The sequence below is a fragment of the Mesoplodon mirus genome (genome assembly GCF_964341445.2).
Source record: "Mesoplodon mirus genome assembly, chromosome: 12".
NCBI classification, from domain to species: Eukaryota; Metazoa; Chordata; class Mammalia; order Artiodactyla; family Ziphiidae; genus Mesoplodon; species Mesoplodon mirus.
Window position 1 is genome coordinate 25,399,965 of NC_138988.1, and position 13,318 is coordinate 25,413,282.

A 13,318-nucleotide genomic window follows, 5' to 3' on the forward strand; every position below is an offset into this window, starting at 1 on the left:
TTCTTGAATGGCTAGTACCAAATGATTGACATTTGTGTCTGGGAGGACACCCGTTTGCCAACCCTGGGTCAAATTTCCACATTCCTTTTATTCACCTAAATACATGGCCTGTGCATTTCAAGGGATCCCTCGCTGCCAAGATTTGCTAATCGTGCACAACTTACGGAAGGTAACTGGCCTCTTTCTAGTATTTTGTTCAGGGCTCAAACGTTTAATAGCTCTGCTTTCTTGAGTACCTGCTACATGTCAAGCTCAAAACATGGGAGAATTTATTATTCAAAGAGCAGTAGTACTGAAAAAAAAAAAGGCACTTAAAATAAAGCCAAACTTTTATAGTAAATACTAGGGGGAAGGTATGATTGGGATATGATTTGATTTGATCATGATATGATTGGGATTTTAGCTTGAGAAATTAATCAAAAAGTATGAAAATAAATTTTATTTTTTCTTATATTCAACAAAATTGTATTTTGATTTTAATCATGCCCAGATTTTTAGAATGGAGAATAAGCAATTAATAAATATTTTTCCCTAAGTTTTCCAGTCAAGTCATGTGATAGAGTGGTACATTCTTTGCTTAAAGTTTGAATTTGACAGTAAAAGCTGAAAACGAGTCATTTTTAAAAAAGCTTCCTGAGGTTTTTATTCACTTTCCCAATAGTCTCTCTTGACACTTGGATGAGTAAATTATTCCTTCTGAAGCAGCTGTCATCTCATCTTCTTTGTCCATTTTTATTTCCTTTTCTTAAATGTCTAACTGGTCTAACTCTGTCATGTTCTCAGTTGGCCAGTGTTTTGGCACTTGACTCAAGCTGTTCTCTAACATTACTTGTTCAGCTTCACTGATTGTTGCATCTTTTGCAAGATTCACAGTGGATTCATTCATTCTTCTCCCAAAAAACTATTTTTTGAGCATCTGCCATGTGTTCTTTCAGAAGCTGAGATATAGCTGTGAATGAAACAGTCCAAAAATCCTTGCTTACGTTCCTGTTTGGGGAGAGAGAGCATAAACAAAGTGATATGGAGAAAAATTAAGGTGGGAAATGGGTTAGGAAGTATGGAATCTATGCTGCCAATGGGAGGAGCTTGCAGTTTTAAAAACAATGATCCAGGTAGGTTTTACCATGTAACAAATTATCTCAAGATCTAGTGGCTTACAACAAGAAGTATATACAGTATCCCAGTTTCTGTGTGTCAGGAATCTAGGAGCAGCATAGCTGGGTGTTTCAGGCTTGAGGTCTCTCCTGAAGTGGCTGTGAAGACTTTAGTTAGGGCTGTGATCCTGTCCGAAAGCTTGACAGGGGCCAGCAGATCCACTTACCAGATGCCTCACGTAGATGCTATTGGCAGTAGGCTTTGGTTCCTCAGTGCTTTTTGCAAGACGCCTCTCAGTGAGGCTGCTTGAGTATCCTCACAACATGGCTCTCCCAAAGCCAGAGATTCAAGGAAGAGCAGGGTGGAGCCCTAATGCCTTTGACCTGGCCTTGGAAGTCACAGTATCCTAGTGATTACACCAGTGCTACAGTTATCACATCAGTGCTACTCAGTGTGGTAGGGAACAACACAGGTGTGACTGTCAAAGGGCAAGGATTGTTGGGGCCATGTTGGAGGCTGACTAACTTAGTGGGCCTCGTCAAGGAAGTGATATTTGAGCATCGTACTGGCTATGGATTTCTACATTTCAACATCTGTCTAAGCAGAGAAAACTAACAAAGATTCAGTAGGTTCAGCTAATTCTCATATGAAGTAGAAAGGGTTATTTGCGTGGGAACCAATTTTGTAAGTGTTCATTTTATTAATATGTATTTTTAAATCATAAAACTTTTTTCCTTTTTTTAAATTGGGGTAATGTTGGTTTATAACATTATATAAGTTTCACATGCACAGCATTATATTTCTGCTGCTGTATATACTACAGCTTGCTCACCACGAAAAATTTAGTCTCCATCCATCACCATCCAGTTGATCTCCTTTACCCTTTTTGCCCCCCGCCCCACCCCTTCTCCTCTGGTAACCACAGCTTATTGCTTCCATCTGTAATCCTGTGTTTGCGGGGCTTGTATCACAAACCCCAGGCTAATTAGCATGCTTGTATTATATTTCTAATTTTCAAGGGCACCATGAAGGGGAGGTGTTTTATCTCCACTTAAGAGATAAAGAGATCAAGACCGAGAGGAGGAAAGTGATGTCCCAAGGCCACATAGTTGGCAAGTGGCAAAGTTCGGATTTGAGCCTATGCGTGTCTGGCTGAAAAGTTTACATACTTCACACTCTGACTCTCTACCTATCAAAGTATTATTTCAAGTGACAGCAAATCAGTGAATTCTCTTTTCTCATCTTTAGCTTTATCAAGCAGTAAAGGTGAATTCTTGCTAAATGGAGACTTTGTTGTCACAATGTCCAAAAGGGAAATCCGGGTTGGGAATGCCGTGATAGAGTACAGTGGGTCCGACAATGTTGTGGAAAGAATCAACTCCACAGATCGCATTGAACAAGAACTTTTGCTTCAGGTAAAAACTTGGCAATGAGCCCATGCCCATTTTCTAACTCCAAGAATCACCAGGCCCATACACATCCTCTCCATTTTGTCTGCACATCCCAGGTGTTGTCCGTGGGAAAGTTATACAACCCTGATGTGCGCTATTCTTTCAATATTCCAATTGAAGACAAACCCCAGCAGTTTTACTGGAACAGTCATGGACCCTGGCAAGCATGCAGCAAACCCTGCCAAGGTATCTACTTTTAGGTTGAGTTTGGGGGATTCAAGATGTTTTTTATTTTTTTGGAAGCAGCCGAATACATGCAATCTATAAACCTTTCGATCTGCATGCATTTTCTAATCTTTCTCTGCATCTATCTGGTCACTTTGGGCTGGCAAGTTGAGCTGTTTAAGGGATTCAGGATATGCTAGGTTTCCTCATTATGTGGGAAGCCAAGCAAAATCAGCTCTGCCAAACTGATTTTCCAGAGACATAGATTTAGCAGTCGTATTATGTAATTTATCTTGTTTCCTTTTGTCTACAGTATGAGTTGTCAAACTATAGCCAGTGGGCTGAATCCAGCCCACTTCCTGCTTTTATAAATAAAGTGTTATTGAAACACGGCCACACCAATTTTTTACATTTAAAAGAGGCTGCTTTTGCCCTATAACAAGAGTTTAGTAGTTGCGACTAACTACTTTTGTGGGTCATGTGGCCCACAAAACCAAAAATATTGACTATCTAACCCTTTACAGAAAATGTTTGCCAGTCCCTGGTCTAAATAGTTTATGGAATAGGCTACTTTGTCTGAATAATTTTTTTCCTCCTTGCTTAGGGGAGCGGAAACGAAAACCTGTTTGTACCAGGGAATCTGATCAGCTTACAGTTTCTGATCAAAGATGTGATCGGCTGCCCCAGCCAGCACCCATTACTGAACCCTGCGGCACAGACTGTGACCTGAGGTGAGGCCAGTGTTTCTTCATGGTCTTTAGTACTGAGTTGTGAGGGTTTTGTAGGAGGTCTCTGCATGTGAGAAGCAGGTGTGGTTGTTAGTCTTTAGACCCCCTTCCTTGTGTTTCAGTGAAATAAGCTTTAGCCAATTTTCTATCCCTCTGAAACAGATTATCTAAGACATAGACCTGCAGATTTCTTGTTCTTCTCCTGAGAATTAGAAACAACTACTAGAGTATGGCACTTGCCAAAAAAAGTTCTCATTTGACCCTCACAACTCGCTGCATAGGTATTATTATGAGGGGGTTACATCAAACGCAAAAGTTTGTTTTGAAAGGCAACAGAAAAGAGGTAACCTCATCCATCAAGGTACCCGTAATGCTCTGTATCCACCCAGAGTGTTTATCACCCAGTATGAGAACTTTTACATACGTGAAAGTTCCAACGCACTAATGTAGAGTTATGGAGGGAACTAGAAGAAAATTTATATAGAGATATCTAGATATGCAAACAGTTCTATATTTAAGAAAAGTATGAAATCTGAGGCAAGAAATGGTGAGTGAATAGAGAATTATCAAGCTTTTCCATTTCTCTTGGTGAAAAGGAATAACTGAGGAGTTTTCTGCTCCATGTCTGTTGCCCACCCTACTTGCATTCCCTTAGATTTCACTTCCCCACTGACTGAATCCAGCTGGGGCCAGTAGAGTCTCAAAGGATCAGTGCAGATATTGTGGAACACCTGCCTGCAGCACTGAGCATGCTCTTATAATCCCAAGGAAGGCGGGTTTGTACAAAGAACTGCAAGTAATAGAACATGACCATAAAAAAATGATTTTTGAAGAACCCTGTTTAAAGTTTATGCAAGGAGCACCAAGTTGAGGTGGAGATCATGTTTGAACTGTTTCTTCAAGAAACTAATTTTTCACTTCAATCAGATTCTAAAATAAGCTGCCATTAGTTGGTGATGAAGCTTTCTGACGGAGAACAAAAATTAAGCAAATTGTACAAAGCAAATGCATTGAAAGATAGCCTTGGATCCACGATACTTTTATGTAGAATTATGAAGATGTCAACTGGATTTCTTTTCACTTTGTATTAATGGTTTACATGGAGTTACATGCTACTCAGAACTTCATTAGAGAATAAAATACCACGGGTAATAATAATAATAATAATAGCAGCAGCTACTTTTTGTGAGTACCTGTCATGTGTGTTAAATGCTACACATGCCTTGTCTCATTTAATCCCCCTAGTAGCCCTATGAAATGGATCCTACCTGCCCCCATTTCACAGATAAGGAAGCTGAGCCTCTGTGAGGTTAAGTGTCCTGCCTGGAGTCACTTAACTAATAAGTGTTGAGCTTATATTTGCACTTTCTGATTCTGATTTTTATTAAAACTCATTTCACAATAACTAGGTAAATAAAGTCAGGTCTTAAAAGTCTTTGCATTTCGTATAGTAGGTATATCAAAGGTACTATTCTAAATTCCCCATTTGGAGAAAGCCACCTGTTTTTTTTTTATACTTAACGTAAAAAAAGAAAAAAAAAAAAAACACCTTAAACTCTGCTGATACCAAAGGAGGACAACAGCTCAGGGAACCGGCTTGGGTGATGATAGCACCTCTGGCTGATTAAAGAAAAGAAAGTGAAGGAATTTTAGCCATGCCTTTTGGTAGACGTGTCTATGGTAGAAGTGACAGACCTTGTGGGGGAGAATTTAGAAATGCAAAGAAAAAAAGGGGAAATTTAGGATTAGTTTTTAAAGCCTCATAACTAGACAGGTGCATGCTCATGTCTGAAATTAAGTAGAAGATCTTATTGATTGATTGATTGCACTGCACAGCTTGTGGGATCTTAGTTCCCCAACCAGGGATTGAACCCTGGCCCTCGGCAGTGCGAGCACAGAGTCCTAACCCTGGACCCCCAGGGAAGTCCCTAGAAGATGGTGTTTGTATGTCAGCATTCAAGCTCATATTTTACTGGCATTTACAGATGGTTGGAAGAATAAAGTTGTTTACTGAAAAACAGGCAAATGCAGAAACTGAGCCCAAAGAAGGCATTACTGTCTGTCTTCTCTCTGTCAACTTGACAGTGGCTGTTTTTATGATTTATACTAATAATTGCCAAGTATCTTTGTGCAAAACTGAAAGACTGGAGAGAAGATTAGTACTGGTTGCTCAGACTCTACAACAGTTTTTCCCAAAACATTTTTATGGAGTGCTAGTTGAGCAGGATGATCCACGGCAAACCAGTATGTGTGGGAAGTATTACTGACTGTCTTCTCCACTATGTGAAGATTTGTAATTCAGATTAACTTTCTGAAGGCCCTGAGAAGTTCTGCAATAGAGGAACTCGCTTAAATCAGTAGTTCCCCAAATTATTTAATGCCACAATGCCCCACACACCCACGGAGACATACATTTTTTTCTGTTTCCATTTATTAACAAACACTTCGCTTTTCTGCAACATAGTAACATATTACAATTGTTACATGACATGAATGAATGAATTCAGAACACTGAAGGTGAGATGACTTTCCAGTGTGATAATAAGTGAAGTAAGTGATAGCATTTTGAGAACTTTCCTAAAGCAGTGCTGTGACCTTTCCACAGACTACGCCACATTCTCTGCCTTGGGTTCTGGGGATTGTATGAATATCAGGGAAACTCTGGTACCCTTTTCCAGCCCAAGCTGCTGGTGTGCTTTCTTGTAGGGGGCAGGATTCCTGGCTCCCTTATCCAGGATGGAAAATAACCCTTCCACGAGGAAATGATGATGAAGGCAAAGAGAAGGTAGCTGAGAATCAAAGGGCAGATGAAAGTTCCAGATGCCTCTGTTGAATTGGTCCACATTTTTTGCCTCACTTCCTTAGGGAAGTGAGAGTTTGCCCAGATTAAACTTTGACAGGATGAGATAAAGCACTGTTTTACAATCCCCATGTAACATGTTCCGGTTAGAAATAAATCCTCCAAATACTATGTCACTCTCATGGAAAATCTCAGTAGCCCACTTTACATGCCAAATGTAGGAGTGGGTCAACTCTGACCTACTTTTGAGCATTTGTGAGAAATTCCAAGATAAGCATGTGTCCAGTGCTGCTCTTCTCTTCCTGAGTGTAGAAGGGAGAACTCTTAGGGCATTGGTATTTGGCAAACTACGCAGTTTATGAGCAGGAGAGAATTAAAGATCAAGAGCAAATTCAAATGAAGATTATAAAGAAATCATCCTTTTGGGATTGCTAAGTTTGATCAATGAAACACGTTTCAAGCTCATTTTTTAGACTGTTCTATTCATTTTAAGCATTTTTTTTTTCTTTTTTAAGCTCTAGCTCCATTGCTGGAGCATTAAAAGAACCACTTGATTTATCAGTACATACTGAGCACCTATTGTGTGCCAGAAAAGTCTTATAGGTACTAGGGATATAAAGTTGGCAAAAATTTGTAGATTCAAATCTACTTTTAAAAGTGAAAAATTGTGGGACCGGAAGGGGTGAATAATAGGTGGAGCACAGAGGATTTTTACATCTGTGTGATACTGTAATGGTGGATATATATTCACTAAGCATATGTCTAAACGCATAGAATATGGGTTCCATCAAGAGTGAACCCTAATGTAAACTATAGACTTCAGTTGATAATGATGTGACAATGTAGGTTCATCAGTTGTAACAGATGTCCCACTCTGGTGGGGAGTGCTGATGATGGGGAGGCTCTGCATATGTGAGGGCAGGGGTATGTGGGAAATCTCTGTACCTTCCTCTCAGTTTTGTCGTGAACCTAAAACTGCTCTAAAAAAAATTAGTCTTTAAAAAAAAATTGTGGGACTTCCCTGGTGGTCCAGTGGTTAAGAATCCGCCTTCCAATGCAGGGGACTTGGGTTTGATCCCTGGTCGGAGAACCAAGATCCCACATGCCGCCGGGCAGCTAAGCCCACATGCCGCAACTACTAAGCCCGCCCACTCTAAAGCCCATGTGCCACAATGAAAGATCCCGTGTGCCACAACAAAGATCCCATGTGCCGCAACTAAGACGCTAAACAGCCAAAAAAAAAAAAATTGTAATTGAGTTATATAGACTACGGTCCATGGCTTCAAGCAACTTATAGTCTTTATGCACAGATAATAATGTACACAGTTTAGCATACTTGAAATTCACAATTATGGTCCAAATTATCCATTCCTTTATTAATTCACAGGATGTTCACTGTGCATTTTCCAGCACAGGCTCACATAAAGGAGGTTTCCTAGGGAGTGTTTCCAACAGTGATTCCCTGTTAAAGCAGCCTCCTTGACAAATGAAAGGCTGGGTTGCATGAACCTTTTAAATATAAAATTGCTTTTTTTGCTCTGCTGAATTCCAGTGGTTTTTTTTTTTTTTTTCTTTTTGGTTGCTTGAATTTCAGTTTGACTGTATCGGGGGAGAATCTTCACAAACATAGAACCACTGACTGTCACTCTGTGACTTACGTGTACATTGGCAGCCATGAAAAATACATGGAAATGCTGATTTTAAATTGGATCTCAGTAACTGACTGTGGCTTTGGGTTTCATGGTATTTGAGTTAAGGATGAAAACAGAGCTCAACTCTTCCACCAGTCAAGTCTCGATAAGACATACATATTTAATAGAAATGTTGGTTTCTCCCCGTTGTTTATGCATAGGTGGCACGTGGCCAGCAGGAGTGAATGTAGTGCCCAGTGTGGCTTGGGTTACCGCACATTAGACATCTACTGTGCCAGATACAGCAGGCTAGATGGGAAGACCGAGAAGGTTGATGACAGTTTTTGCAGCAGTCACCCCAAACCAAGCAACCGGGAAAAATGCTCAGGAGAATGTAACACGGGTGGCTGGCGCTATTCTGCTTGGACTGAAGTAAGTTGGTTCTCACTCAGAGAGTCTTCTTCTTGGAGTAAGTCTGATTAGCTGATGATGGCTCCTCGCAGAGCTGCATTGAGAAATCCCATTTAGAGTACCATGATTGATTTATAATGGCTGCCCCCATTAAAACTGCAGAAGAGTACCATGATTGATTTGTAATGTCTGATGTGGGCATGGCATGTGGAAAATTGGGAGTGGTGGAACAACTCAACAGAACACTTTTTTCATATCCCACAAGCTATGTCCAATTTTGTTTTCCTTTGCCAGTTTGCTAATATTGACTTCGGTATAAACCTGGTAAATAAATTGATAACATGAACAGATACCCCTAAAATAACAACTAGAATTGACCAGGCTTTGTTCGTTGGTTGTTTCTTAAGGACTGGAAGAGACAAGCCAGCCTAGCCAGTATCTTGAGCATGCTTGATGAGAAACTCAGCAATAATTTTATTTCATTTTTTTTGTCCTTTCAGTGTTCTAAAAGCTGTGATGGTGGAACCCAGAGGAGAAGGGCTATTTGTGTCAACACCCGTAATGATGTACTTGATGATAGCAAATGCACACATCAAGAGAAAGTCACCATTCAGAAGTGCAACGAGTTCCCTTGTCCACAGTGGAAATCAGGAGACTGGTCAGAGGTAAGATGGGAAGGCTGTTATTTCCCCCAGCTCATCTCCGATACTCAATTCTGAGTCTCCCCCAGGTCAGTTCAAGGCTAGACCAGCTGCACCTTTCTCCCACCTCCTCTTGAGGAAACAACTCCAGTCTCCCACCTGCCCCATGACTGTCTCACTGGACATGACTGGTCCACTGGCGACCCCAGAGTCACAGTGGGTTTATCTGGATCACCCGCCATAATAGCTTCTGTTGGTGATTTTTTTTCTTTTTTTTTTTTTGTGGTACGCGGGCCTCTCACTGTTGTGGCCTCTCCCGTTGCGGAGCACAGGCTCCGGACGTGCAGGCCCAGCAGCCATGGCTCACGGGCCCAGCCGCTCCGCGGCATGCGGGATCTTCTCGGACGGGGGCACAAGCCCACGTCCCCTGCATCGGCAGGCGGACTCTCAACCACTGTGCCAACAGGGAAGCCCCGTTGGTGATTTTTGAAGCTCCAGCTCCTCACCTTCCCTCCTCTTTGAGCCCTGGCTAAGTTGCTATAAAGGAAATCAGGGCTTTCTTTATTAATTATAAAGCTGCATTGGCTTCTATCTGAAGTCAAAAATAAGATTCCCTGATTTCTTATCTTTGAAATAAGAGAATTAGACCCGAGTGAGTGACCTATTTGATTACCCATCTAGTTGCTAGTGGAAAACTTGGGGAAAAGAGAAAGGAGCAGGCTGAGTATTCCAGATGGATGCTTTGCTTGTCTCTTACCAGATGAAGCATAAGGCTAACTCTCCATTGTGTAGCATAGGTGGCCCGAGGACAGCAACTCGCTTTTATAGACAGTGTCAGTATTTCCTGGTGAGATTCTCACCGAGCAAGTGCCCCCCTCCACCTTTCTTCAGGGGAGCAAGTGGCAGGGGAACAGAAATTGCCTTATTTATGGGCCAAGTCAGGAATGTGGGGAAAGAGGTATTTCCCTGCTACAGCTTCTGCATCCATTCCCTTATCTCATCCATGCAAGTGCAATATTAACTGTTTACTCTCAACATTAAATAAAATCCCAATCGTAAAAGAATACTATTAACGCCTCTGAAATGGCAGACAAGTAACAGTGCATGTGATTAACAGTGTCTGACTCCTGGACAAATTAACAACAAACCTAGTTCTTATGTTCTCCGTTAACTAAGTGGCCTTTAGCTTCAATTCTAGTATTTAGTTAAAAAAAAAAAAAGATGAAAGAAGGTATTGGGTTTAAGTTCTACTTAGATAGCTAATACTAGCTAAAGTATCATCTCAAATTAAGTAACAGACCTTTGCAAAAATACTTAAGGAAATGGAAGTGGGAGATATCAAAGTATATATTCAGTATGATCCAACATTCCATAGCTAAAAAGACTGGGAAGAAAACAGAAAAATTTTAATAATAATTATCCCTAGGTAGGTAGTGAGATTTGGGGATCATTATAGTTTTCTCTCTCTTTTTTTTTTTTTTTTTTTTTTTTTTTTTTTGCGGTACGCGGGCCTCTCACTGTTGTGGCCTCTCCCGTTGCGGAGCACAGGCTCTGGATGTGCAGGCTCAGTGATCATGGCTCATGGGCCCAGCCTCTCCACGGCATGTGGGATCTTCCCGGACCGGGACATGAACCCGTGTCCCCTGCATCGGCAGGCAGACTCTCAACCACTGCGCCACCAGGGAAGCCCGATTTTATTCATTTATTTATTTATTTATTTATTTAGATTATATTTAAGACTCATTGAATGAGCATGTGCTAAGTACTTCACTTGGATTTTTCTTATTTAGTTTTCACCGTTCCTGGCAGTAGGCATTATTGTATTCCCCATTGTACAGATGAGAAAATTGAAGTACAGGGAGATCACTTAGTATCCATAGCTGATTAAAAACCAGTATTAGGATTAAAAACTAGGTTAGTAGTCTGACTCGTAAATTCCCCACCCTTAACTCTTATGCTACCAAACCATGAATGCTGTGTTAAGTTTATTCTGTGCTTGAAACTGGCCCAGAGCCTGGATAAATACAGAATGAATGAACGAATGAGTGAATGCGTGAAAAGCATGAACCTTGATGTATTTACAAATTGCAATGTCTGAGAGGAATTGCTGTGGGAAAAGAGCATACCTGGTCCTGTTAATCAATGACTAATCCCCGGGAACCACAGTACATTGTTCAGAAATGACCCTGACTGGCTGTACCTTTTATTACAGTGCTTGGTCACCTGCGGAAAAGGGCATAAGCACCGCCAGGTCTGGTGTCAGTTTGGCGAAGATCGATTAAACGATAGAATCTGTGACTCTGAGACCAAGCCAGCCTCCATGCAGACCTGTCAGCAGCCAGAATGTGCGTCCTGGCAGGCAGGTCCCTGGGGACAGGTATTTTGAATGATAAAGTTCTTAACTGCATTCTTTCCTTCTTATCTGGAGCGGGCCTGCAGAGGGACATTCCAGCGGCCGGGATTTAACCACTATGGCATGTGGCATGCACTGCACCTCCGTGGCGCCAAGTGATGGAAACTCTGCAACCATTTTGCCCCACTTCTGAGGGTTGCCGCTTGGCCTCCTGGAGCTGATTATTCCTTTTCCAGACCCACGTGCGTGTCTTCGCCCTTGGGTTAAAACTGTAGCTTGAGCACACACGAATTTGAACAAATTCACAACAGATCTCGTGCCTGGCTGATGTTATCTACTAGCGTGCAGCTGTGGGTCTGTTACAGAATGTGATCCAGCGCCAGTGTCTTTGGCAGGAGGGTCTGGACTGGGATTTGGAAGGGATGTTTTGGCTCCCAGTGTCCTGATTCCTACGTTCACCTCTCATAAATTATTCAGACTTTTCAAACAGAATTAATTAGATCAAAGGTTACAGGAATCACCTCTCTTTGAAAGAATCTTTTCCAAGCCCCCAGTGTAGGTTTCCCAGTCATTTGAACTGTTCTTAAAGGAGAGAGTGAAAGTCTCCCTTGGGCTTGCATTTAAGAAACCACTACTCTTGGAATTAAGTCTTTCCTAATATAGAAGCAAAAGCGTTCCGGGTACTATTTAAGTAGCACTCCACGTTCCCAAGAGAAGCAAAGCAGCTGCTTGCTGTCACTTGGGTAATCTCTTTAAGAACGACTCTCCCTCCACCCTGTCGAGCCACAGCCTCTTCCCTAGCTTACGTCTTCATTTCCAACATACGTGCAGTAAATGAGAGCAGCTTTATTACTACACCCTTAAAATTTCTACCGTTTACATTGGCACTCTTCCTCTCCATGTATACAGCATCCTTAGTCAGAATGGTTGATCATGTTTGATCACACTTATTAAACACGGAAAGTCCACTCATGCCTCAGATCTTGCCTCCTTTTTTGTCTATATCTGCTAGCTCTTGTAAATAATAACAGGAGGAGAGCACAGCTCAGGGCCACTGTTAAGATTTGAATATAACATCTTTTAGAACTAAAAGGCCTATTTTTTTTTTTTAAAGAAGATGTTGGGGGTAGGAGTTTATTAATTTATTTCTTTATTTTGGCTGTGTTGAGTCTTCGTTTCTGTGCGAGGGCTTTCTCTAGTTGTGGCAAGCGGGGGCCACTCTTCATCATGGTGCGCGGGCCTCTCACTGTCGTGACCTCTCTTGTTGTGGAGCGTGGGCTCCAGACGCACAGGCTCAGTAGTTGTGGCTCACGGGCCTAGCCGCTCCACGGCATGTGGGATCCTCCCGGACCGGGGCACGAACCCGTGTCCCCTGCATTGGCAGGCATATTCTCAACCACTGCGCCACCAGGGAAGCCCTAAAAGGCCTATTTTTTAATGTGTGTTTATACCAGGTCAGTCCTAGCCAGAAATTTGTCCTTCCTTTGACTGAACATGCAATTCAGGGCTACAGACTGTTTCTTAAAATATTGAAGAATAACGCATGTTCGTAAGAGAAGTTTTGCAAAAAGTAATTTAGCAAAAAGAAGAAAACCACACTCCTAGCTCTACACTGCAGAGTTAATACATTTATGATTATCTCCTTATGTTATAAAAACTAAGAATAGGATTGTATTTCATCAATTTTTTGTTAATTGGAGTAAAATTCACGAAACAAAATTAACCATTTTAAAGTGAACAAATCAGTGGCATTTAGTACATTCAGAATGTTGTACAACCACCACCTCTATCTAGTTCCAAAACATTTTTGTCACCCCAAAATACTCATTAAGCAGTTACTCCCCATTTCCCCTTCACCCCTGCAGCCAACAATCTGCTTTCTACCTCCATGGATTTACTTATTCTAAGTATTTCATATGAATGGAATCATACAATACATGACTATTTGTGTCTCCAGCTTCTTTCACATAGCATGATGTTTTTAAGGTTCATCCATGTTGTAGCACACATATGTACCTCATTCCTTTTTATGGCTGCATAATA

At 41.4% G+C, this 13,318-nt stretch overlaps 1 protein-coding gene across 3 annotated transcripts in view; it reads left to right on the forward strand.

Moving 5' to 3' along the window:
- The window catches only part of ADAMTS9 (ADAM metallopeptidase with thrombospondin type 1 motif 9), a 171,935-nt gene that overhangs the window by 64,840 nt on the left and 93,777 nt on the right, over window positions 1-13,318 (forward strand). For all 3 annotated transcript variants that reach the window (XM_082639425.1, XM_082639426.1, XM_082639427.1), the window contains exons 17-22: window positions 2,344-2,510; window positions 2,603-2,732; window positions 3,316-3,442; window positions 8,092-8,302; window positions 8,782-8,946; window positions 11,135-11,299. In XM_082639425.1, the coding sequence (XP_082495551.1) occupies window positions 2,344-2,510; window positions 2,603-2,732; window positions 3,316-3,442; window positions 8,092-8,302; window positions 8,782-8,946; window positions 11,135-11,299 (965 nt within the window). The remainder of the gene's footprint in view (window positions 1-2,343; window positions 2,511-2,602; window positions 2,733-3,315; window positions 3,443-8,091; window positions 8,303-8,781; window positions 8,947-11,134; window positions 11,300-13,318) is intronic.